General features: G+C 41.9%; 2 protein-coding genes across 3 annotated transcripts in view; one reads left to right on the top strand and one right to left on the bottom strand.

Annotated features, from left to right (window-relative positions):
- APPL2 (adaptor protein, phosphotyrosine interacting with PH domain and leucine zipper 2) overlaps nucleotides 1-6,772 on the top strand; it is a 40,060-nt gene extending 33,288 nt beyond the window's left edge. Inside the window, exons 17-21 of the mRNA XM_080935043.1 lie at nucleotides 1,726-1,900; nucleotides 3,741-3,777; nucleotides 3,970-4,110; nucleotides 4,861-4,908; nucleotides 5,764-6,772. Of these exons, the coding sequence (XP_080791169.1) occupies nucleotides 1,726-1,900; nucleotides 3,741-3,777; nucleotides 3,970-4,110; nucleotides 4,861-4,908; nucleotides 5,764-5,898 (536 nt within the window). The 3' untranslated portion in view covers nucleotides 5,899-6,772. The remainder of the gene's footprint in view (nucleotides 1-1,725; nucleotides 1,901-3,740; nucleotides 3,778-3,969; nucleotides 4,111-4,860; nucleotides 4,909-5,763) is intronic.
- A 2,855-nt stretch (nucleotides 6,773-9,627) lies between these two features.
- Nucleotides 9,628-24,906, bottom strand: part of WASHC4 (WASH complex subunit 4) — a 48,304-nt gene continuing 33,025 nt past the window's right edge. For both annotated transcript variants that reach the window (XM_080935598.1, XM_080935599.1), the window contains 10 exons: nucleotides 24,530-24,634; nucleotides 23,490-23,624; nucleotides 21,593-21,701; nucleotides 19,186-19,252; nucleotides 18,403-18,489; nucleotides 16,793-16,940; nucleotides 15,265-15,361; nucleotides 14,476-14,672; nucleotides 13,912-14,011; nucleotides 9,628-11,556 (listed from right to left, as the gene is read on the bottom strand). In XM_080935598.1, coding sequence (XP_080791724.1) covers nucleotides 11,489-11,556; nucleotides 13,912-14,011; nucleotides 14,476-14,672; nucleotides 15,265-15,361; nucleotides 16,793-16,940; nucleotides 18,403-18,489; nucleotides 19,186-19,252; nucleotides 21,593-21,701; nucleotides 23,490-23,624; nucleotides 24,530-24,634 — 1,113 coding nt within the window. In that variant the 3' untranslated portion in view covers nucleotides 9,628-11,488. The remainder of the gene's footprint in view (nucleotides 11,557-13,911; nucleotides 14,012-14,475; nucleotides 14,673-15,264; nucleotides 15,362-16,792; nucleotides 16,941-18,402; nucleotides 18,490-19,185; nucleotides 19,253-21,592; nucleotides 21,702-23,489; nucleotides 23,625-24,529; nucleotides 24,635-24,906) is intronic.

The following is a 24,906-nucleotide window of genomic DNA, read 5'->3' as shown; positions in this document are numbered from 1 at the left end:
GCGTCACTTGCTGCTCTCACAGAGCTGGGGTTGCTTTCAATTCCATTACCAACATGGCAGCTCACAACCATTTGCAACCCCAGTACCAGAGACCCTAGGACCTTCTTCTGGCCTTTACATGCACCAGGCATGCAAGGTGCACATACACATAAAAATTATTTTAAATTTGCATGAATACTGTTAGAGAGAAGACTCAGCAGTTAAGAGCGGTAAGAGCTCTTGCAGAGGATCCCAGTTGGGTTTGGTCCCAGCACCTACATGTGTAGCTGCTTAGAACTGCCTTTAACACCATTTGGCTTTCACAGGCACAAACATTGTGCATACATGTAAGAAAAACCTTATACACATAAAACAAAATTAAACCTTTCAAAGGATCTGGCTGAACTAAGTCTTCGTTTTATGAGCAGCCTGTGCTTTAGAAAGAGGTCTGGATAGCACCTTGTACCAGCTGACTGCACAGTCCACACGAAGGGTTTCAGAGTCAGCCGGGTGTCATGGGCTATGCCTAATAATCCCACAACGGGAAAGACTGACAGGAGTCACTGCGTTCAAGACCAACCTAGTCATTGTAGCAGGATCCTGCCTCCAGTAAAGCTATTATATAAAACTAACTCCAGGACTGGGTGTGGTGGCACACACCTTTAATCCCAGCACTCAGGAGGCAGAGGCGGGCAGATCTGAGTCCAAAGCCAGGACCACACAGAGAAATCCTGTCTTGAAAGAAAAAAAACAGACCCACTATACATACGTAGCATGTTTTTAGCACGTTACTTTTGTAAATAAGGATGGAGTCTTCTAGTCATCTTTCAGTTATTGATAGATGCTGTCAGACTATGCCACCAATGAACCTGGCCATGGCTGTAGTACCAGCCATCTGGAGGTAGACAAGGGGCTCGTGAGCCGGTATAGAGATGGCTCAGTGGTTAGGGGGACTGGTTGCTTTTGCAAAAGACCTGGGTTCAGTCCCCACATGGTGGCTGACAACAAGCTGTCATTTCAGTCTCAGGCAAACAGATACCCTGTTCTGGCCTCCAAGGACACTGCATGCATGTGGTACAATAACATAGAAATGACCAAGACACCATCACAAATAAATGAATGAATGAATGGATAAATGAATAACAAATAAGGAAAAGTTAGCTTTAAAAAAAAAGTCCTGATAAATCAATCAACCAATAAATAAATAATAAGAAAACATTAGCTAAAAAAAAAAGCTAATGTTTTAGCAAGTCCTGAATTTAGGACTTGCTTGAACGACAGCTTCAGTCCAGGGCTAGCCTGTGCAAGCTGGGGATGTAGCCCAGGGGTAGAACACCTGTCTGATGTGCCCAATGCCCTGGGTCCACTCTGAGTACTTGGGGGCAGGGTGGTGCCAACGTCACAGACAAACAATTGGCAGTCTTTACAGTGAGCAAATTGCAGTTTCCAGTCACTTGTGGGACGGAACTCTGGCTCTGTGGTAATAAACTGTGCATGGATTAAGTGTGGCCCACATGAGCTCCCAAGAGGTAGTGGGAAGGACTGAGAGACAGAGGCTGTTCATCTGTCACCACGCAGCACCTCACAGCTGCATAAACAAGGGTGAGTCTGTGGAAGCTCAAAACGGACGGCGAGGGGTCAGAGCTTTCCTAACGCCGGCTTGTTAAAGCCCTGTTGAAGGGTAGAAGGTCCTTAGAAAGCTGTCCCAGGCTCTTGGTTGACCGAGTGGGGCGTGTTCTCTCGCAGATTCGCTTCTGCAGCAGATGTTCATCGTCCGGTTTCTGGGCTCAATGGCAGTGAAGACAGACAGCACCAGCGAAGTCATCTATGAAGCTATGAGACAAGTGCTGGCTGCGCGGGCCATTCACAACATCTTCCGCATGACAGAGTCCCACCTGATGGTCACCAGTCAGACTCTGAGGTAGTCACTTTTCACCTCAGACTCTCATGCTTACCCATCCGGGCTGTCAGGACTAGTGTTCTTACCTCTATCCTCTCTGCGTGTGATGTATAGAATGGAAGATACATTCTGAGACGACCTTGGCTGTGGTAATGCATGTATGTGAGCCCAGCTCAAGGGAGACAAGGTCAAGAACCTGCCTTCAGGTCCCTTACTAGTGAACATAGATTGTTCCTGAAATGCCTGGGGCCAGCCCTCTTCCCGATTTCGCTTTTTGTTTCTCTTTTAAATTATTTTCTCATATATATATATAATGAGATATCTTAGAGACGAGGCCCAACTTTACACATAAAATCTGTTTCATTTGTACCTTATACACAGTTAGTATACAAATTATTTTTAACGTTTCCACCAGAGACAAGGTTTCATGGTGTGGAATTTTCACTGTGGTTCCATTGTCTACACATTGCTAACCTAAGTTTTCAGGTTAGAGACGTCCAAACCAGGACTGTCCCCAGTGATGCCATTGCTATGCAGCCAGCCTGTCCCCTCAGAATACTGTCTATAGAAACCAGCCACAGAGAACATTACTGTCCTGAACGAGGCCAAGCAGCGTCCATGTGCAGCAGGACCTGAGGTCGGCCCTGGGCACAGCACACGCTGCCCGCTTCGCTGGGCACACGTTTTCTCTGCAGTCAGATTTGTAGGCTCGTGACATCTGAGTGGTAGCAGATACCGGATGGAGTCCGTGGCTGCTCGTCGGATGCACAGGGTTAGGTTACCGCTGCCGCGGAGCACCACTGACGGTGCTCGGTGCATGTGAGCAGGGAAGGCAGCCAGCACGAGCTTCCTCCTTCAGTAACCGTGTCCACGTCATCCAGGAGGCCAGAGGACAGCTTTGGGGAGTCAATTCCAGGGGTCAAACTCAGGCGGGAAATGAGCTCCCTGAGCCATCTTACCGGCCTACTTCATTTTTTAAATCTCTTTAGAATTAAGATTTACAAACAAAACTGTCTTTAAAAAGCTTCTGTAGAAATTGATACATGCTTAAAATCTAAAACTATCTCAGCTTATTTGCTTGTTCTAGACACTTTTACAAACTGTATTTTGCTTTCACCTGTAAAATTTGTATCAATCCCTCAAAAAGTATATCAAACAGTATCTGCTTATAACAGTAGCAAGCTACTTAATAATGCTATGTCAAGAAACATAAGCATTATCAGGCAAGACTAGAACCGTTTTTTTAAAGGCGTTAAAGATGTATTCATTATTTTTGTGTTATGCGCCCTCTGGGCACATGTGGAGGCCAGAGAAAGAATCTGCTCCTGTTGCTCGACACCTTAGTCCTTAAGTCTCACTGAGCTGGAAGCAAACTCCCCGGATCAACCGGGCTCCAGCCCCGCTCAAGGCTGGGGCAGGTCCATGCAACCACACGTGGGTGCAAATGTCTGTGCTGGGCACCTCACACAGCAAGTGCTCTTAACCCACTGAGCCACCTCATCTCCTGGAATGGCCTTCTTTAGCATGGCAGCACACATAGTTTGGTCAGGCCTCCCATCCCCAAGCTACGCTCCTTCTCTGAGTACAAGGCATAGGGTACGCTGTTTCAGCACTTAAAGCCCAAGCTGTTGAGTATTCGTAAAGAAGGCCACACGGCACGATCCACTAGCTACATACAGAACTGTAGACACCGCAGTGAGACTCACTGTTCCGTATGCTGTGCAGTCTTCCATGACACAGCACACGGTCACACAGACCTGCCTTATCTTCCCTCAGGGAGGCCCTATTTTCATATTCGGGACATTTGTGGGATTTAACTTCTATGAACATGTGTATGGTAATGAGTCTCTTACAATTTCAGGTTGATAGATCCTCAGACTCAAGTGTCAAGGGCCTGCGTAAGTACCCGCTACATCTTCATTTATAATTATACCCCAGTTCTCCTCTGCCCCTGGACACCAACCTATGCAGTGTAATTTGCCCAGTCCCATGACCATCCCATCCCACCATAGAAAACAGTGTTTTTAAATGCAGTTATGCAGTTACTCATTCTGTCCCGTCCTATCTTCCCCTCACCCCCCCCCCCAAAGTTTGAGCTTACCAGTGTCACACAGTTTGCTGCTCATCAAGAAAACAAAAGGCTGGTTGGCTTTGTCATCCGGGCGCCGGAGTCCACAGGAGAAGAGTCTCTGAGCACATACATTTTTGAAAGCAACTCAGAAGGCGAAAAGGTATTTAGACAAAATTGTCTGCCCCTCAATAAGGCTATTTTTAATGAGTTTGGGTTTTTCACTATCCATACAAATATTTGGTTATTCATGCCACTGTCCAGACATTCAGACAGTAATACCCTCTAAGGCCCCACTGAAAGGTCACGACCCTAATAACTAAATATAATTGTTTGGAATCATGAAATGTTAAAAAGCACTTTATTTTGCTCTTTTAAGGCAGTGGTCCATGAAAGTATTTTCATTGTGAATTCATAGCTATAATTTTGCTACTGTTATGAATTGTAATGCAAGTATCTGTTTTCTGATGGTCTTAGGTGACTCTATGAAAGGGTTAAACCCCAAAGGGGTCGTGACTCACAGGCTGAAAACCAGTTTTAAAGAAATTAATAGAAAAGTAGTCTCAGAAGAAGCCAAGTAAAGAATGTCAAAAGTGTTCCTTTGTATGAAAGATGCTGAACTCAACTGGAACTTAGAATTCATCAAAACCAGTCCTGTCATCGAGTATTTGTGTTACCACTGGGCACATGAGCATGTGGGGGGGCGGGGGGCGTCCTGCTGAGAACCGCCAACACCTCCACTGAGCTGGGATATTTCTGTGCCACAGCAGTGCCCTGAACGAGGCTCCTGCAGCAGACCCCGTCTTCCCTTCTGGGCGTGAGCAGACAGGTCTCACTGTGCTCCTGGAACAGTCTTCTAAAATGTCTACCTCTTTCCACCTTTGCCAAACACTATTGTTCTTGTCTTTTACAGATATGTTATGCTATTAACTTGGGGAAAGAAATTATTGAGGTTCAAAAGGTAAGATGCATTTTAGAACTGGTTTAATGACCAGGACATTTACAGACACAGTAATATTCGAGAAAAAAAAAACACCCCAAACAAAACTAAACAGAAAACCTGTGATGCCCACTCTGCTCGAGCTTGGGGGTTTCTTAAGCTTCTTAACAAGGGACGTCAGCTCAGGTGACTGTCCAGTAACATTTTTTCCTCTGTATTAAAGAGCACCACCGCAGCTTCTCGACACTAATGCTCTTGCTTGCATTCAAACTGGCTAGAGTTCTTCTCTTTCAAACTAAGACACAATACTTAATCCGTCTGCACTAGCGCCCAGCCCCCAGAGGCTGGCAACAGGCAGCGGCCAGGGACTTACTAAAGATGAGCAGAGAGCGCACGAGCCCTCCATGTCACGCAGTTCAGTCTTCCATCCCTCTAAAGAGCTTAGGAGAGTCATGCTTCAGTCCGCCCGGGGGAGCAGGGGGTCCGCAGAGTAGACGGAGGCAAAGGCTCCGGTCAGAAGTGCACACACCTGCTTGTGGCAGTCTGTTGTGTGAGAGCAACCGTGAGGAGGACCAGGACAGCACAGAGTGGGCTCCTGGACAGCTTCTGCCAACTCCAAGTGGCTTTAAAGATAAACAAGACAAGTTTTGGGAAGATTTGTGTTGCCATGTGGACTCCGGAGGAGGTTAGACGTTGCCCAGAGGAAAGACCTATGGAATCTATACATAATCTAGACATAGTCTTCAGATGACAGCCCAGACTAGAGTTAGGAGGAATGGGGCTACAGCACGCAACACTGAAAGCCAAGCCACTGGGGTTCAAGTGCATCTGAAGCTTTTTCTTTCTCCCCTCTCTCCTAAACTCTCTTAACTTCAGGATCCAGAAGCACTGGCTCGATTAATGCTGTCTGTACCACTAACCAATGATGGAAAATACGTACTGTTAAACGATCACGCAGACGACACTGGAGGAAGTCCAAGTGAAAGCAGAGGCGCAGAGTCTGACGCATAACTCATTTGGGCAGCAGGGGTCAGAGCACATGGGAAGGAGAGCCGCCTCCTTAAGGGGTTTCCACTTCTCTGCCGTACAGGCACACTGACCTGATTTTAGAACACCGACAATCACCTGCAGAGTGTACCCTCGGATGCCCTGGCACAGAGACTTGGGAGGGAGACAGTAAGAAATGGGTGAGAGCGTGCCTACCCATCTACAAATGCTATTTTAGGTGCTTTGTGGTAAGTCTTTGTTCAGACTGTTGGGTACCCAGAGTGAGAGCTATAAAAATGCATTGTTCACTTTATTTGGATGGCATCACTTCAGTTCCTAGGATCCTTTTATAAATGGCAAAGCCCTGGATTTACAATTTGTTAAATACTAAATAGTTCCTATTAATATGATCTATTTTTGTATTTTACTTAGTTTTTAAGAGCCTGTCATTTTAAAAATTATATATTTATAACCCGCTGGTCTCATGCCTAGACCTCATGGCACTGCTGTGCAATTCGGTCTCAAACACTAGCAAGTTTTCAGAACAGAACCTTTCAAAACCAGCTTTCATTCAGAAGCTTCAGGTCCTCTTAGACGTGGCTGCTCGCTGTGGCCATTCACTGTGAGCAAGGGATGGCTCTACTAGTTCCTGTTCCTTCTGAGCCAGACCGGGACCAATTAATTTTAAGACTCACTTGAAGCTCAGCTGGCTGTGGGGCTGTGTGTGAAGTTCTGGTCTCTACCCTATGATTCTGGTTCCTGGAGTCCCAGACCAATCTCCAACCCCTAATTATGAAGTAGAGATAAAGATCTTGAAATCATGCAGCATAAATTAATTGTAACCACTTTAAACAACTGGTCTTTGTAATAATTTAGCAATAAAAACTGTTTCATCTCTTTCTTTGCTTACTGTGATTAGTTTCTAGACACCCCTGCAAAAAAACCAAAGTCTTGGTTATGGCCCAGGCTGGCCTTGCAGTCTTCTTTCTGAGTGCTGGAGATACAAGTGTCATCAGGCCGTGACCCCAAACAACCAAACACTTAAGACCAAGTACCAAGGGAAGACTTTGTTAAGATATATGTAGGCTCATAGAATTTTCATAGGTTACAAGGGCTTTGAAACAAATATACCCAGGCTCAACCAGGAAGGAAGCTACACACATATAGCAGATGGCAGGAATGAAGCCATGGTCTCACCCACAAAAGGCACAGGATCAGTGCCATCTTCTACAGCACAGTCACATGCTCCTGTCCTAGCACCCATGCCCCAGGACATGTATGAAAATGATCACTGCCCCAGACACAGAAGAGGAAAACATTGGTGTGCATGTTTTGGGAGAAGTTAGAGAAGGAAAGCTTACAGGCATAAAGTCAGAATCGATCATTTCTATTAACTGGACGGTATTACTTGGGAGAACACACTGTTAGAAGCAGGAACGTCACCACCAGATCCCACACGAGATCCCGCACGAGGTGGAGCAGCTGGAGGGACTTCTAAGATGGCGGCTTCGAAAGTACTTCACAGAGTCTAAGCCAGAAGCAATGGGTGGCTTGGTCTTTTGTCTCAACTTACCGAATTCACTCTAGTGCGTGACAAGCACTGAAAGATGTGCCCAACTGGAAGACGAGAAGGACCTTGTTAAAAGCCAGCCTTCACCTTCACCTTCTGACTGCCTTCTTTAGGTTAGCTTCTGTGACAACACTAATACAGTTCTAAATACAATTTAAAGACTAAAATACTTACTGTCAACAACTGAGCCACTACCAGAGATTAGTAACAACCAACTCACACACCCAATGGATTTCTACCAATGGAAATAGAGGTAACAACCTAAACATTACACTAGCTAAGATTAATAGCACTTCACACACAGGAACTAAGCCTTTCTTCCTTTTGTGAGATACAGTCTCACCATCTAGCCCAGGGTGACCTTACACTCAAGATTCCCCTACCTTTTCTCCAAAACACTAGAATATGGTATATGTCACCATGCCCAGCTCTAAAGTATATATAAAGTGGTTTTACAAAAAAAAAAAAAAAACAAACTTTTGAGATAAATACTACTATACTGTTCCAACTTCTACTGGAGCACATGGAGCCCAGAGTCAGTAAGTTGAGATTTGAATCCATTTGGTTCCAGAGTCATAACCTCAGACACAATCTCCAAATGTTCTCAATGTACTAATTTTGAAGATATTCAGATACCAGAGGTAAGTATTTTTTAATGCTTACCTTTTGTACAAATTTTCCAAAGATTAAATACCTTAATAATGCTTTTTACACAGGTCATGCTAATGGATGTTGAATGCCCTTCACCTTAATGGGAGTATAACTAAAAATATTTCAGTACACACAGATCTGTAAATGTATTTAAAGTTCTTAAACAGGCAAAATTATGTCCTATTTGTATCAAGTGGAGGCTGAATTTCACCCGTATTCTTGGGTAAGCGGGTGGCATGGACCCACAGCACTGAAGCAGAGGGAAAGTCCACCGACTTAGCCTTACATTGAACTACAAGTTTATAAGCTGAGCTCTCATTCTACCAACTATGCAGTCACACGGATTTCTTACTCTAGCATTCTTTCATTTGGAACCGTTTGTAGTCCTACTAAACTGTTCCTAATGTTGCAAAGCCTTGGTTTAAAGACAAAACAAAACAAAGCAGAAAAAAAAAGGTCCCCAAAGACAGGACTGCAGTCTGAAACGTCTGTCACGGCTGCTTGTTTCCACCCCAGCAGCCCCACGTGAGTAAGCACGCAAGGCCGTACTCCCACTCCTCCATTTTATCTGTAATGCTAAGCAAGAAAAAGAGACAGCAGTTAGGTATTTCTTCAGCGTGGGATCTGACAGGATTCAATGCCTTGTGTCCACTGTCCACACCAGCTGGATGTGGTGACACGTAACTGTAACCCCAGCAAGTGAGAGGCCAGAAAAGCAATGGCACTGTAAGTTTAAGGCCAGCCTGAGCTACAGAAAGTAAGGGAAAAATAAAAATCTTGCTTATTACAATTTCAAAACAGTTGCTGTTTGAAAACAGGAACAGCTAATCCTAACATGTCATAGGAACTCAGGTTCCCTTCCAGAAGCAGGAAGTGACTTTACACTGGCTCTTTTCAGTTAAGAGTAGCAACCTGTGAATGGTCAGGAAAATTCTACCTATGCTGCATAGGCATTGTCCTAATTCATGCTTGCTTCTTGCCTTGGTGCATGTTTATTTCCTTTTTAAAAAGATTTGTTTATTCTAAATGAGCACACTGTAGCTGTCCTCAGACAAGCCAGAAGAGGGCATCGGATTCCATTACAGGTTGTTGTGAGCCACCATGTAGTTGCTGAGAACTGAACTCAGGACCTCTGGAGGAGCAGTCAGTGCTCTTTAACAGATGAGCCATCTCTCCAGTCCTTAATTGGTTCTTTAATTGGTGTGTTGAAGACAGGAGGCTGGGCCTATGTGTTTGTTTTTGTGAGACAGGGTTTTTCTGTGTAACAGCCCTACATTTATTTCTTAAAAGAGATTGCACATAATGTGTGTACAAGAACGTATGAGAGGTTAACAAGTACTACTGTGTCAAGGAGCAGACCGCTGTCAGGCTCAATCCACAATTCCACACACCACCAAAATAACGTTAAAAACCCACTATTCTGACAATTCAATTCTGAAATAAGCATCCAAGGGATGGGCAGTTTTGAAATTATATTTATTAATGCTTTATTATACATATTGTATTCTAGAGCAGGGGAAACCCACTCAAGTGCGATAACAAACTTGTCTTTTACAAAATTTCATCAGAACTGACAATGTTATGGTTAGTTCTTAATTCCTGAGAATTTGAACATCATTAAGTTTTCTGTGAATTTACAACAAAAGACTCAAGTTAACATTTAAATTCCAATATTTCTGAAAAAATATTGTTAGCAAGGAAAACCATTATCCAACGTATACAGTAAGTAACTCAGGTGTGAACACACTGAAGCCCTGTTGCTCGCAGTTTAATACCATTTAAATACTTCTCTCTTCAGAGACTTTATCTCAAATACATGAAATTATTATAATTTATCCCAACTGTAGTATTTTTTAACTAAAGATAAAACAATTATCTGTCACTTCCCAATTTTAAGTGTCCAGGGAATCAGTTTGTGAACACTCATGTTCAAGAATAATTAAACAAAGGATATTTTTAAGAAAAAGAGAAAATACTATAAAATGGTGACTAATCTGATATAATCAAATCCAGTATCATTAATATAAACATTTATAATAATGAAAATATAAATTATTAATTATGCAGCATGCTTTAGGGCCATCTCTACAGTTAGTATCAATTACAAACATTAAATGCCTTTAATCCGTCCTTTGTTCATAATTCTCTAAGCCATGTTTATATAATAAAATCCATTTCCAATCTATTCTGTTCCTTCTGACTTAACAAAGTTAAGCTTGGGCTGAGACAGTTACCCTGACCGTAACCACCGTGTCCAGGGGGGGCACTGTACCTCCACTCCAAAAGCGGGAACCAAGGAAGAATGTCAGAAGTCTAAGTGTTAGGATTATATGCAAGATGTATCCAAAGAAATGGTTAAGCAGGTAAATGCAATAAAAAAGAAGTATTCCAAGTAAAGTTCTAGACCTTCCTTTTCATCCCTAAGGCATCATTTTACTGTACGTTCAAAAAGGCCATGGTTAGTCCACTCGGCTATTAACCAGCACACCTTTACAAAAATAAAGCTAGTAGTTTATTGGGAACTAAATCTACTCAAACTTTCTTTGAAGTAAGTGACTTACTAGTTCCATTCTCACAGTGGGAAATTACTGAGCGCCTGTCACAGCACAGTCATTATCTAACCCTATGCCTTAGATCACACTTGATTTAAAGTGGAAGTCTGTCTAAACTGCCAAGACTTCAATTTACTGTACTGAAGAAACCTGAGTCTGGATGTAGATAATTCCTTCTTTTCTTCCCTAGTACCACAGAGTGCCTCCAACCTAGTGATCTTCAAGTGGGATCCCACCTATGGCTTAATCTGAGTTTTCTTTGAATATTAAGCAGATCTTAGATTTTAAAGCAATTATTGGAGGATAAATGTTCTGAAAGCAATGTAAACTATTATAAAATGTCTCACCAAAGACACCAGCAGCTCATGTGAGTCACGTGGAAGCCAACAGCACAGGAAGGCGGTAACAGTCTGCTCATCTCCAGCATCCTCAGTCTTTGCTGCTTCACGAGTTTCAGGCTTAACCCTTTTTAAACTGCGTGTACCGCATATGCACTGACTTTCCCATGACTTGAGATCAACACGGATCAAAGACACGGACAAATTACAAACACACAGAGTACAGAAAATGGGAGGCGATGGGTTAGGGAGCTGGACTCGCCCCTCGCCAGCTTCATGGCAGAGTTTCACAGGGGCATCTTCAGCCTACACTCCAAAGATCCAGTCTTACCGTTTGCATTTTGGCCCTTGAAAGCTAGAGCGTCAGAAATAAGGTAGGCTTGACTCCACGGCACTGCCATACAGTTTCCATAGGTGTGACGTGGGAAATGACAATTATCAAGCACGTCATAGTATCCATGTCTCTGGAAAAGTATCATGACATGTCTGATGGTTGCACACCATCATTTCACAACAGGGTCCGCAGATACAGTGCTCTCGGGTCCGTCTCCACTGCTTGTTTTAGTTTCTTCTGAAAGCAAGAGTGCAAATATCAATGGAAATATTTCTGTCAACTTTAAGACATTAAGTATGAGAAACACATATACTACTAAATGTCAGCTAGAAAGTTGTATCTGTGAAGCATTTTTCTAACATCACAAGTTGTACTGGTTTGTTTAAGTATGTTAAGAAATCTTCTATCCATCTGGGTCACACAAGAAATCACCTTTGTGATCTACTGCCATTACTGATAAAAATGTAGCTAGAACATGTGGGTCAGAAAAGGTCAGAAAAGAATACTTCTTTTACTTCCTGTGTGTGTGGTATAGGTGTAGGTGTACACATGTATGTGAATGCATGCACACACTCACACATGGAAGCCAGATGACAAACACTGGCTGTCTACCTCTATCATTCTCACTTTTTAAATTTAATTTTTTAATTTTATGTATATGGTTACTTTGCCTAAATGTATGCCAGGTGCCCAGAAAGGCCAGAAGAGGGCATCAGATCCCCTAGAAATGGAGTTCACTGGTTGTGAACTGCCAAGCAAGCACCAGGAAGTGAACCCAAACCCAGTTATTGTGTTAGAGCAGCACGTGCTTTTAAGTGTGGAGACATCTCTCCAGTGCCCTCTCCTTGTTTTATGAAGCAGGGACTCCAGTAGAGCTTGGAGCTTTCTGCTTAGCTACACAGGTGAGCTGGGCTTGCAGACACATGCCACCATGTCTGGATTTTACATGCATGCTGAAGATCTGAACCCAAGTTCTAAACATTGTTCCCTCCTGAATCATCTACCAGCTCCTTGTCTTATTTGCCAAGACTCTGCAAGCCACGCTGGTCTGGAGCTTACTTTATATGTAGCCCAGGATAGCCTTAAACTCGGTGATCTTTCTGCTTCAGCTTCCCAAATACTGAGACGACAGGCAGGAGCCACTACACCCAGCTCACTGTTTATTTCTATTTTGTTCTGTTTGGTATTGGTAGGCCAGCCGGCCTCGATCTTGGAGGTCTTCCTGCCTCTGCCCAAGTGCTGGGACTAAAGGTGTTAGCCACCACAGCTTGGCTATAATTTATTTTTAAAACAGCCTTTTATTATTTTTGCCAACAAATTCTTGGCACTTTGTCAAAATGCAGTATGTACATATTATACATTAACAGATGACAGTTTCTTAGCTATACTAAGAAACTCTCATCACTGAGCAAACTGCAGCCCAACAGTCCTAAGAAGACTGACCAGGCACATGAGTAACATCACCAATCAGCCCCTAACTTCCTGAAGAGCAGGATAAAGCAAGGAGCACCACAGCAAGAGCCTGAAGGCAGGGTGGCTGCTGCTGTCTTCCTGCTGCAGGCCTCAGGGCAAACCCATAAGGCACTTGTTCGCCTTAGCAAAACCAAAGCAACACTGTTTCCTTGGGCTTATGGCCCAGCCCACAGTGCAGACAGGTCTGCCTGGATATCCTGTTTAGAACAAGAACCCAAACAATAGTACGGACAAGTTGTGGCTTCTATACATTAAGCGTCCAGATTTAAAGGTACCTATATGTTTCTAACAACTAACTGATGAGTAACATTTAACATACGCCACACTGACAAGAATAAATTACTTAAGTGTCTACCCAAATGAACTGTTCCACTCATGACAAAAATGGGGGGAGGAGTACTTTATAGGGGAAAAAATTAAGAACCACCTTATTTTCTGAAAATATTTTACATCTCAATGAAAATTAACATTACATGCAGATAAGAAAAGCAAGAAAAAACCTGTAACACTCTCAATGCTGCCTAGTTCCTATCACTAAGTTTCAAAATTTCCATGAGAGAAAAAAAGGAACCATCTCTTCTTAGAAGACAATCAACCATTATTCCACGTCAAGTCTGAGAGAAACGGAGACATTAACAGTGGCACCGAGCATGCTCTTCTGCAGAGTGAAGTGTGTAAGGCTCCATCACACCCACACAAGGGTGGGCACAAGTCTGTCCTAGTGGCTCAGATGGAACAATCATCAGCACAGCAGTTTGCTGCAGATGCTCCAGGACCTCACCACACACAGGGCATGCTGTTTATCACACCCTGGGGAGCCCAGGAAGTGAGAGCTCCTCCCCCACCACTGCCGGCCCAGTGACCAGTTCAGCACAGCCTTCTCCAGCTGCACTGACTCAACTTCCCTCCCGATTCCTTCTCACCATATAAGAAATTGTTTCTGTTAAAGGACTAAAACATGGGCCTAAGGAATAAAGTAAACCTTTCTTCTACATCACATGTGACCCACACAAGTGTTAGTGAGAGATTCACTTCTAGGCCTGTATTATTTTCCAGCAGATTAAGTAAAGGAGAGACCTAACAGGGAAGTGAAATGCTGTCAAGACAGCACTCGCTGACCTTCCTTCTCTTTCTTTTCTTGGCTCTCTTCAGCCGCAGTCTTGTCTGCTCTGAAGAAAATTCTTGCACTGCTCAAGGAGAAATACAGCAGTTCAAATTCCTACATGAGAAAATTTGAAATAAAAAGAAAAAACAGTTATAGGAAAGCAGCAAAGCAGTGATAATGTCTCTAAAGTGAGTGCCCCGCCCACTCCTGTGCCCATGTCTGGTGTGTGTACACGCCTGTTAACGTGTGGCTGGGTATCCATGCATGTGAGTTTGTGCATGGCGGTGTGTTCTCGCCCACTCTCCACTGTGGGTGGACTGGCTAGCCAGTGCTGGAGGGCACTTCCTGCACCTACCTTCTAAGTGCTAGGACTACGGGCAACCTGCCCAGCTTTCCAATTCATCAGTCTTCAGGCACTGACCATCCTGCCCAACCCAACCTCACTTTCTTATGACCAATGGCTTCCAAATATCAATCCTAACAGATAGTCTTTACTGCTACTATCCCACTTCCGTATGGTTTTTGATAGTGAGTGTAATACACACTGAAGTTAGTCAGAGGGTATCTGGATCCACTACCTGTAGATAGACCTCCAGTCGCTTCTGAGTGAGGTTCATGGTTTGGAGCAGTTTTTCATCTTGACTAGTTGACTGCACGTTCTGTTGCTTAGCAACTGCTCTTATCTCCTTTATGTATTTTTCTCTAACAGACTGGAACCAATGAAGTGAATCAAACTCTTGGTACTGATCCAAAAGCTTTAAGGTATAAGCCACACCTACAATCATTAACAAAACCAACATGTAAATTACACGGAGTACAGAAGCTCTTCTTTCTCCTCACCCACAGCTCTACACCCTACGCTAGACACTCGAATCAACACTTCCAAGTCACATTTCTCAGCAAAAATGATTAAGTTAACCACAACCTCTTCTAGGTTCTGCTTTAAAAAATTAAGTGTCAACTATTTAAAAAAACTTATTAAATAAAAAAACAAGAATAAAATAACACAATCATAGACATCATCAGGGAAGAAAAGAAAGGAGAAAAGCTTGTTCATGACACAAACTTCCGAGGCTGACTGGAGTTTCAGAGTTACCAATGAAGCTAAATGTTAAGATGTAAAACTAAAACCACAGCAAAGCAAGCCCAGACAGAAAGGCAAACTAGACAATAAGCTACACGGTGGCATAAATGACAGCCGGATGACAGAAAGGCCTGATTTAAAAGCTGGCCTGGTAGGAGGTGCTGTTGGGGAAAACAATCTACTGTAAGGCACATAAATCCATTTTCAAGCAGTTTGTCTGAGGGAGGGCCCACTTTAAGGTAAACACAACCTGATGGAAAACAGTTGCTAACTCAATGCTTACCCATGGCAAAACCATCGTCAGTAAATGCAGCTCCTAGTTTGTTTTTTTTATTCAATTTCTCTTTGCAACTTATAGAATGTTCTACAAAATTCAGAGTCTAAAAAGAGATAAGATACAGAAAACAATTGAGCTAACAAAATTGGCTAAATTTAGATGCTATAACAGGTACTTTAAGAATCACAAAGAAAATTTCTTCTCAGCTCCAGAACCTCAGGTAAACTATCTTGTGGTTGAGAACACAACTCCATGTATGTCTCCTGAGGACTTTCCTTACACGTCCTTTAGTATGAGAATCTCCTCCACTGGTACTTGCCCTGGCACACTGGAGATGTGATGAGGAAGGCGGTTGTCAGTGGATAATAACCTCTAATAAAAGGTGATACCAGTATACTATGTTATTATTATCAGCAAGTCAGGGAATGGGTTTCTTCCCAGTTTGAGCATTTAAAAATTTTTGTTTTTATGTATATGCATGTTTGCTTGTGCGTATATATGTATGTATATGTGTGTGTGTATGTTTGCATTTGCATGTGCATATATGTGTACACTAAATGTATGCTGTGCTCATGGAAGTGAGAAGAGGGTGTCAGATTCCCTGGGACTGTAGATACGGCCAGTCATGGGCCTCCATGTAGGTGTTAGAAATCCACCCGCTCCTCTGGAATAGCAGCCAGTACACATAACCCTGACCCATCTCTCCAGCAACGTTTGTGGTTACTGTTATTTTAAGATACCGCCCAATACAGTCCAGGCTAGCCAGGGATAACTCTGAACTCTAGATGATCCTATGTCCACCTACCTCCCCAAGCCAGAGATTACAAGAATGGAACACCACATCCAGGGTGTACAGTGCTGGAGACAGAGCCCTGGGACTAGGCAAGTACTCCATGAAATAATTCATATCCCCATCTGTGAAAAACTACTCTTAATCCAAATCAGATGTAATAAAAAGCTATCACGTGCCTGTGGGATGTTCAGATTTTAAAAATACCAATAAACACTGTAAAAGATGCAGTACAGAAATCTGCAGTCAGTGTTACTGCTAATGCTCACCACCTCTCTCACGGCTACCACTGCTTTACAATGTGACTTCCAATAATTGGAGCTAATGACGACAACTATGAAATTAGTAAAGAAAACATATTTTAGGAGAAAGCACTATACAATTTATTTCAGGTTCTAGTACTTATAACTAAAAAGAGAAGTTATCCCAAAAAAATAAGCTCTTAAAAGATATGTTGGAACAACTGGTGTTATAGTAAGTTAATATACATTACACAGTTAAAATGATCACAGGGCATAATTCTGTGTCAAGATCCTATGGCATACATGAAAATTCAAGTAACTGAGAACTTGAATTTTGCCAACTATAAACCTGCAGCACAGATGGCGGTCCAAACACTCAGTCACAACCTGACATCTTAACATTACTGATAGCCAGAAGACATGAACATATATCATGCTTTATGGAAACTGAATCTGTATTGATACCCACAAATCACTCAATTCTAATTTTGAGAATACTCACAAGAGGAGGGACAATGATATAGAAATTTCGGAGATGTATATTCTTTGGCCTTCGAAATTCTGGAGCAAAAACATCTACAAGCATTTTGAAATACTCTGTGCCTTCAGCAGAGTTTCGTGCATGGTCACTGAGGACTGCGTCCAGATGCCTACAAAACATCACAACAACACATTCTTCAGGTTCCTTTTAAAGTCCATGTCTCTCATCAGGTTAGGTGATGCCACTCCAAATCAGGAAACAGCATAAAATTTCCGTGAACTTCAGAATGAGCAGAAACTAATCAGTACTACTTAATGAACTCAGTCCCTAAAATAGAATAGAGCATTCTAGGGCTTAAGAATAGTTTGTATTTCTTTCTTGTGTTTGTGTTCATGCACACACATGTGTATTTTTGTACATGTGCCACACATATGTACACACATGCGTGTACAAGTCAGAAGACAGGTTCTGAGGGTAAAGCTCAGGTTAGGCTCTGTGGCAATGCTCATAATTGCTGAGCAATTGCAACAGACATTTCACTAAAACATTAGTGTGAGAGCGTGTGGGTGGGTGTGTATCCATGTGCTTGTGTATGCAAATGTAAAGATCATGGAACAACTTGCAGGACTTCGTGTCCTCCTTTCAGCATGTGGATTCTGAGGCTTGAATCAAGTCTGGCAAGTAGCACATGGTCCACTAAGTTGTTGGCTGAGTTTCTACTTCTTGAGAATCCATGTTCTCTGTAATTATATTCTGCTGAATTAAACCTCCACACAAATGCTTCTTTGCAACTGCTTACACTTAATCTGGTCCTCCTTTAGGAGCTGACCCTCTCTCACAATCTTCAGAACCAGCTGCCACACTGGCTGGGGAGTTAAGTACAACCACTACTAGTCTAGACCTCCACAGGAGGAAGTTCTCTAAGATGCACATGTGCAACTCCAGGAATCTTCATCCTGTGACATGACTACATCCTAATAACCTGGCAATGTGAACAGCACGGCTTAGCAACAGAGCAGAGTACCCTGTGGCTTCCTCACAAAACCCTCCAAGTAGGCTGGAAGTTGCTCCATTACTCCTGCCCAGCATCACTATAACCAGAGTGTATACTGCTTGCTTGGAAAAATAACCAAATTAAAAATCAAGAAACATGGTTTTAACTGTATGCTTATTATTTTTACAACATCATAAAGACTAAAGTTAAAATCATTTTACTTAGACCAGGGACCATCAGTACACTCAACTCTTTCGTAAAAGTAACATTTTAGCCACCACCCTGGAGTCTCCACATGGCTGCTGGGAACTGAAGTCCTCTACAGCAGCAACAAGTGCTCTTAACCACAGCCTGTCTTCAGCACTGGCTGACTTATTTTACAAATGTGGTTTTAGGTATCACCAAAGGGCAGTCACTTCAGACAGAGGATGGGATACGTAGCTGTGGACACCAGGTTTCAGAAGATCACTTTCTGGTCAAGTTGGAAAGGTCTTAGAATACTGTAGTCTTTAAAAAAAAACAATGTATTTGCTAGGTTGAGACTACAAAGTACTGCCATATACGTTTTCAGTGCATTCTGGTCTTGTCTGGTGTGAGTACGTTTTAACTTCCCCCATCTTGGCCAATCGTCAGTTACCTGGCTGCTCTAAGTGTTTCTTCTGCAAGCCCTTCTTCCTTCACGAGCTCTTCAAAACTCACAATGTCTTCAAGATCTGGCACGAATCTATGTGAGAATTTGAGAAGAAATTCATCAGGGCAAATAAAATATATGTAACCAAAATGTATATCAAAGTATTATAGAATACCAAAAATTGGGTATGAATTCAGGAAAATCTTAGCACTTCAAGTAATGTTGCTAATATCATTTTAGTTCCAAATCAAATTTTATACATGATCACATCCTGATATTAAAAAATAGTTTTATATACATTTTATATATTTATATATAGACATACACATATGTGTGTATATATGTATATGTACATACAACCTTTTCTTAAAAATAATTTTTTTTACAGATTTTTTTTCTACTTTATGTCTATCTTTCCTGTGGAGGCTGATAGGAGTTAGATGCCCTGGAAATGGAATGACAGCCAGCTGTTCGCAGCCACACAGGTGCTCGGAATGGACCCAAGTACTCTGAAGGAGTAACTCCTAGTTACTAGTAACTCCTAGTAACTTCTCTAGCCCCATAATATAATGTTAATATAAGAAGAAAACATTCCTAGGTGTTGGGACTAACATTTTCTTTCTCATTAGGAAGTGAAGAGGTTAACTGAGTACACATAAGGGGCAGCGGTCTGGGCAGTACCAGGAGATCCACAGCTTCAAACTGTATTTAACAAGGACAAATACCTTTCTATAGTGTCACGGAAGATTACGTTACAGTAAAAGGTAGAAATCACGTTTGAATGCATACCTAATGGCATTGCTGCTACAATGAAGACCACCAGATCTTATCATGCGTATATAGCCCATAGCATTACCTTCAAAAATCACACACAGAAAAGCATCTTTACATGAGTAATTCTGACATCAGAACAAGTTACATTAAGTCTCCACTCCCAAACACCAAAACATTCTGCTAGTTTTACTTTCTATTCCATAAAAAGCAACTGTTACAGATTTACGCATTTAAAAGTTAGATTTAGATATAAACATTACTTTAAGATAAATGTAATTCAATTGATAAATTAAAATCATTAATTGCTAGCTTCATTAGAATGGTCAAACATGGTAAAATTACAGTAAATTCCACACACACACACTCTCATACACTCACTCTAAAGTGGTATCAGGAAATCTTTACTTGGTATGTCCCAATGTCTCTAGCCTGGACTCCTCTGATCTCTACATTTTTATCCAGTACTCATACCTATATGTCAAAGACAAATTAAATTTTAATCACACCCAAGACAAAGGATCTCTATCCCCAATGACAGTTCCCACGTGAGAAACTAGCAGTTCTGTCCTTTGAGCTGTGTGGGACCAGTGCCTGACCTCACCCTCACCTCACCCTGTCTCCTTCCTTCCTTCCTCTCACATTTCAGCGAATCTGTGTGCGATTACACCAGCTCTTCCTTGCAAACAGAGCTGGAATGTGGCTAAAGATCTAGTGGCACGCCGTCTAATGTGAGGACCTGGGTTCAATGCCTGGGGCAGTGGCATAAGAAGAGGAGGATCAAAACCAGCTATCACTGTATTCTGTATTCAAAGTCTCTTGCCTAGACCACTGTGATATGGCATAGCTGACTTGACTTCCCACTTCCAGCTTCAGAACCAGGCATCCTTCCCTCCGTTTCTCCCTCCCTCCATCCCATCGAACTCTAGATCCATCCATCAGTTCAGCTGTCATGTCCTTCCTGAAAACTACAACAGTTCCCTCTCAGAATGGCATCCGTTCTCCACCTGTCAACACGGCCTGCATGATCCTGCCCAGGACTGATATTCTATTTTGTGTCTTGCTGTTCAGGTATTCACAAGCTTCATTCCTGGCCTATTACAAACTATTCCTCAAAAAATGCCTAGGAGACTCTGGGTCTTTACACTTCTGGTTGCCTGTCTGGGATTTTCTTTCGCTGGTTGCACACAGGGTTTATTCTGTCCCATTATTTAAATCCCTGTTCAATGTCACTTCCCTGAAAGTCTTCCTGAGTCTTACTACACAGAACTGCTGAGCCTCATTATATTTTATCCAGAACTTATTAACAGGCATGTGTTTGCCTCTCTCTTCAGCTAGAATAAGGATCGCTCTGATGTCTTCACTACCCCATCCCTAGAGCAAACATGTCTTGGATCACAATAGGAATGACATATGTAATGGAACTAAAAATTATTTGGAAGAAAATAATAGGCCAAATAAAAAGGTAACTGTAATTTTTCACAAGCATTATAGTTCAATATTAATGCTACACAGCAAAGATTATTCATGATGTACTTTGAAGACTATTCCAATTGTTCAGGCTTTTAAATAAACTGGTTACAGTTTGACTGTGTCAATGAACGTTGACTGATCAAAATGTAAGAGGCTAGCTGAGACAATGGTTAGATGCAAAACCCCCAGTCAGGTTACTCACATTCAACTCTAGATCCTATGTGTTAGCTCTGGCCTAGATCAAATGAGATACACTACTTGTGTGTCAGCCTCCTCACCATGAACCTCTGAGAGGCAGACTCCATTCACTGTCATATCACCAGCATCTAAGACCTCTATTTGTCCTAATTAAATCCTCCAGGATAACTGAAAGGAAATAATACTGTACATATATGTGTACATGCATATACAAAGTCATAGCCGAGAGCATGCTCAGCAGATGTCAGTTTCTACTTCAGCGGACAGGTATGAATCGAAAAGAACTGTTGTATGCTGGTCTGGTGGCTCAAGTGTCAACAGCACCACTTATTTCTCAGATTCTCTTTGGAACCTTTAGAAGGTGGCACTGTGCTTATTTCATAGGTTGCTGTAACAGTATTACTAGGGATAACACATGTGAACAGCTCAGACAACACTGAGCTTTAGACTCAATTCTTCCCTGTAAAAATCATGTACTGTGTTTCAGAAGTCAAGTCTGCTTCTAAAACACAACAAATCCTATGCAAATACCAATTCAATCAGTATCCATTAAACCACTAACTTTTACTTCCAGTTGATTAAGTGAGTGTCTAATATTTTTAACCAATTTTACTCAAGCACTTATCTAGTTTCTACACACCAGCTCAGTAAGTGGGCTGAAGTCAAGTTGAGGTATCTCACACTACATGAGCTGCCTCAGATACACGGTGATAAGACTGCCACTTGTACTTCCTGATACTTTTGAGTGACTTACCAATCTGGCTGATGAGCTGCCTGAACTGGTCAAGGTAGCTCTGTCCCTCTGGTGTGATTCCAAGTTTTCTTATGCCACGATTGAATTTTTCTGCTCTATCAAAAGGATACTAAAGAGATAAATTTAAGACTATTTTTAGACCCTTAAAACATAAAATTCTTACTAAATTGATACCAGTAGCACTGTCCTTTCTAATTTTGTATCTCATTATTATTAAAAATTCAAATCTAATGACAAGTCTGTATAATAAAACCTGATTGGTATTCAAGGTCAATTAATGACCAATCCTTTAACAACAACAACAAAGCCACTGGTGTCTTGTGTCAATGCTTTTGTTGCTATTGTTTTGGTATTGGCAAAAGAGGAAAACTCAGTTTACTGCCCACCACCAGTAGCCTCTTAGCACCTAACTACTCTATCAGACTGAAAAAGAACTAAGTCCCCTAGATGTACTTGTTCCTGAAGAGTAACCAAGTTTCCAGAGGCTTGTTGACAGAGAGTGGATAAACACACTCCTTCCATTCAAACGTATAAGCTGCTAGAAATGCTCAGCTTATTGGCACAAACCCTATGACCCCAGCATTTGGGAGGTAAAAGCAGCAAGAACACAAGTTCAAGACCCCCTTTGGCTACATAGCAAGTGGGAGGCCAGTCTCACATAAAACCCTGTCTCAAAAACACAAAACACAACAAAATTTTCTAGTTGACATCATCAATTTATAGACAAGAACAAAGCTTTTATCACATTCTGGCTAGTGGAATTGAGAAGCTGTGCATCTGTAGAGGACAAGCGTTCTCAATAGCAGCAGGCTCACTCACATTTCCGTCCCAGTGAGAAGACATGAGCACACCACACCTCGCTGTGGCTATCTTTCTACAATGTGATGTACCGAGGCCTGCTATACAAGAAGGCTAAGGCTAGAGGAGTCTCCAGTGTAACCCCAGCAGTTCTAGAACCAGCGAGCAGAGCCAGCACCATGGAAGTGTGGGCTCTGTCTGCACAGCCATCACCTCTGCTCTAGTACCTTCCTGCAGCTCCACGGCTCTCTACCTCACGATGGCAAACTGCACATGAAGGGCGAAGGGAAATGGAATTCTTTATGAAGGCAGCTTTTGTTGCTTTTGTTTATTTCAGGGTTACTGTTATTTTTCTTGTGGTACTACAGACTGAACCCAGGGCCTCTGGCACAGTAAACAAGCCCACTTCTAAGAAGGTACATCTCCAGACCAATAAAACAGCATTCATAAAATCTACTGGTAGTACTTCCAGAGTGTTAGATGGCATGTGCCAGAAATCTGAAGTACCCATTCTCATTCATTTTTCCATTAATTTCTTTTCAGGGATACTTTCTTTCAGAAATGGTCTCCAATTAGATATGTTATCTGTAGCTCTGTTCATAAGAACAGAAGATGGAAAAACTAAAACAGCCCAGTTGGGGGTGAAATAAGTCCCCTTTACGATTAACTCTTAAAAGAACGACTAGGCAGGGATGTGGCAGACATCTAGTGCACTATGTGAGCCATTACGAGACGGCTGTACTCTGCAATAGAGAGCAGCACTGTGTGAAGTCCACTGTGAAGACTCAGGAAGGCCCACACTACCTCCAGAAAAGGAACTGGCAAAGACTTGAGGGATGGCAGATGCACCTCACATTGCGTAAGTGATTCAAAACTAGCATGTTTTGGTATATGTATTATTGTAAAATAAAATATCTAAGCTACAATGATCATTTCATATTCCAGTATGCTTAAGCCTACAGAGAACATAAGAAATAAACAGGAAAAGGTGGCCAGACAGAGGAGACACATGCAAAGATGTTAAGTACCAAAGCCAGCATAAGCATCTGTCAATACAAGACAACAGTCGAACTTAGGCTACTAAAAATACATAGCATACCTTGTGATCATTTTGGTCCTTGATCTCCCTGAAAAACCGAATGTCTTTAATCAATCTGGATTTGATATGTTCATCATACATAAACTGGCTAAATATATAGAACTTCTTTTTCAAAAACTGGTAGGTAAAATTAACCTATAAAATTAAAATTAAAAAATAAAAAATTAGTATGAAATTTCAAAAAAAATGTTTCATAGTATGTCACCTACAAGTACTATTTATAAAGTTCAGTTAATATTGGAGCTGCAATGTTTAAAAAGCTTCTTTGCTGCCATGGAATCATGCAACTTTCTAGACTTTTCTTATATACTTTTGAAATGGCTTAAATACTAGCTTGCCCTGTTCCTCCATCAGTAAGAAGCCTTATTACTAATCTGCAAGACTGGAAGGTCATTGTGTAAGGAACAGGGTGGTGGAGGAAGGTATAAACAATTACTCAGCTATCTCTATGGTTCTGAAGCCTTTCACACACAAGGCAATGTGCCTATTGCAGTGGTAGAGGTCTTTGTCTTCTCTTTTCCAGCAGAGTGGCAGACAACTTAAGCATGTACTATCAAATTTTTACATCTCAGCCACCATAATTTCTAAAAGTGAAGAATGCAGGTACTTTGAGAATGACTACATGAAGGCCCAATTCAGATTCACAAATCTTCAGAAAATAGAGATGTGAGCTGAGATTCAAGTATTATAGAGTTTATAAATATAGTTTATAAACCAGACCAAATGACTCATTTCCAAAGTAATTTTCAGAGAACATAAGAGACCAACAGACCTACAATGTACTGACTTCCACTGCTTACAACTATGGTCCAGGCGGCTCAGAGACCATACACTGCCTTTTCCGTCACAGCTCCCACTTCATCCAACACAATGTTAACAAGAGAAAGTTTTATTTATGGCATCAGGAAAAATGGAAGTTCAGGTGTGATATATATAAAGAGGAAGCAATGTGTGATTACCAAAAGTCTATAAAAACTATCTTCCAAATTACTAAACCTGACAAGAGTCTGTTACCCCCAAACCTACAAAATGACACTTACTGTTGTATTCATGATCCCTGTCCCATGTGTTCGAATCGAATTAGCAATATGTCGAATATTAATAGTATTCAAATGTTTATTGTTGCTTGTCCGTTCAATAAAAATCTGCAATGCAAACACATTTATAAACAACAAGAAGTTTAGAGTCTGTTTCATTAAGGATAATTTATTGAAAGGCTGTCTAAGAAGATGACACCCTACACTCAGCACAACCAGGTGTCTGAACTGTGGTTGCAGTGGTGTGCTCCTTTAATCCCAGTGGCTGGCAAGCAAATCTCTGTGAGTTCAGGGCCACCCTGGTCTGTGCAGTGAGTTCTAGGCTAGCCAAAGCTACACTGTGAGACCTGTCTCAAGGGAAAAAATTATTCTAAACAATT

This window comes from Micromys minutus (genome assembly GCF_963924665.1).
Source record: "Micromys minutus genome assembly, chromosome: 22".
NCBI lineage: Eukaryota > Metazoa > Chordata > Mammalia > Rodentia > Muridae > Micromys > Micromys minutus.
Note: the sequence above shows the minus strand (reverse complement) of the source record. Positions and strands in the feature narration are given on the sequence as shown.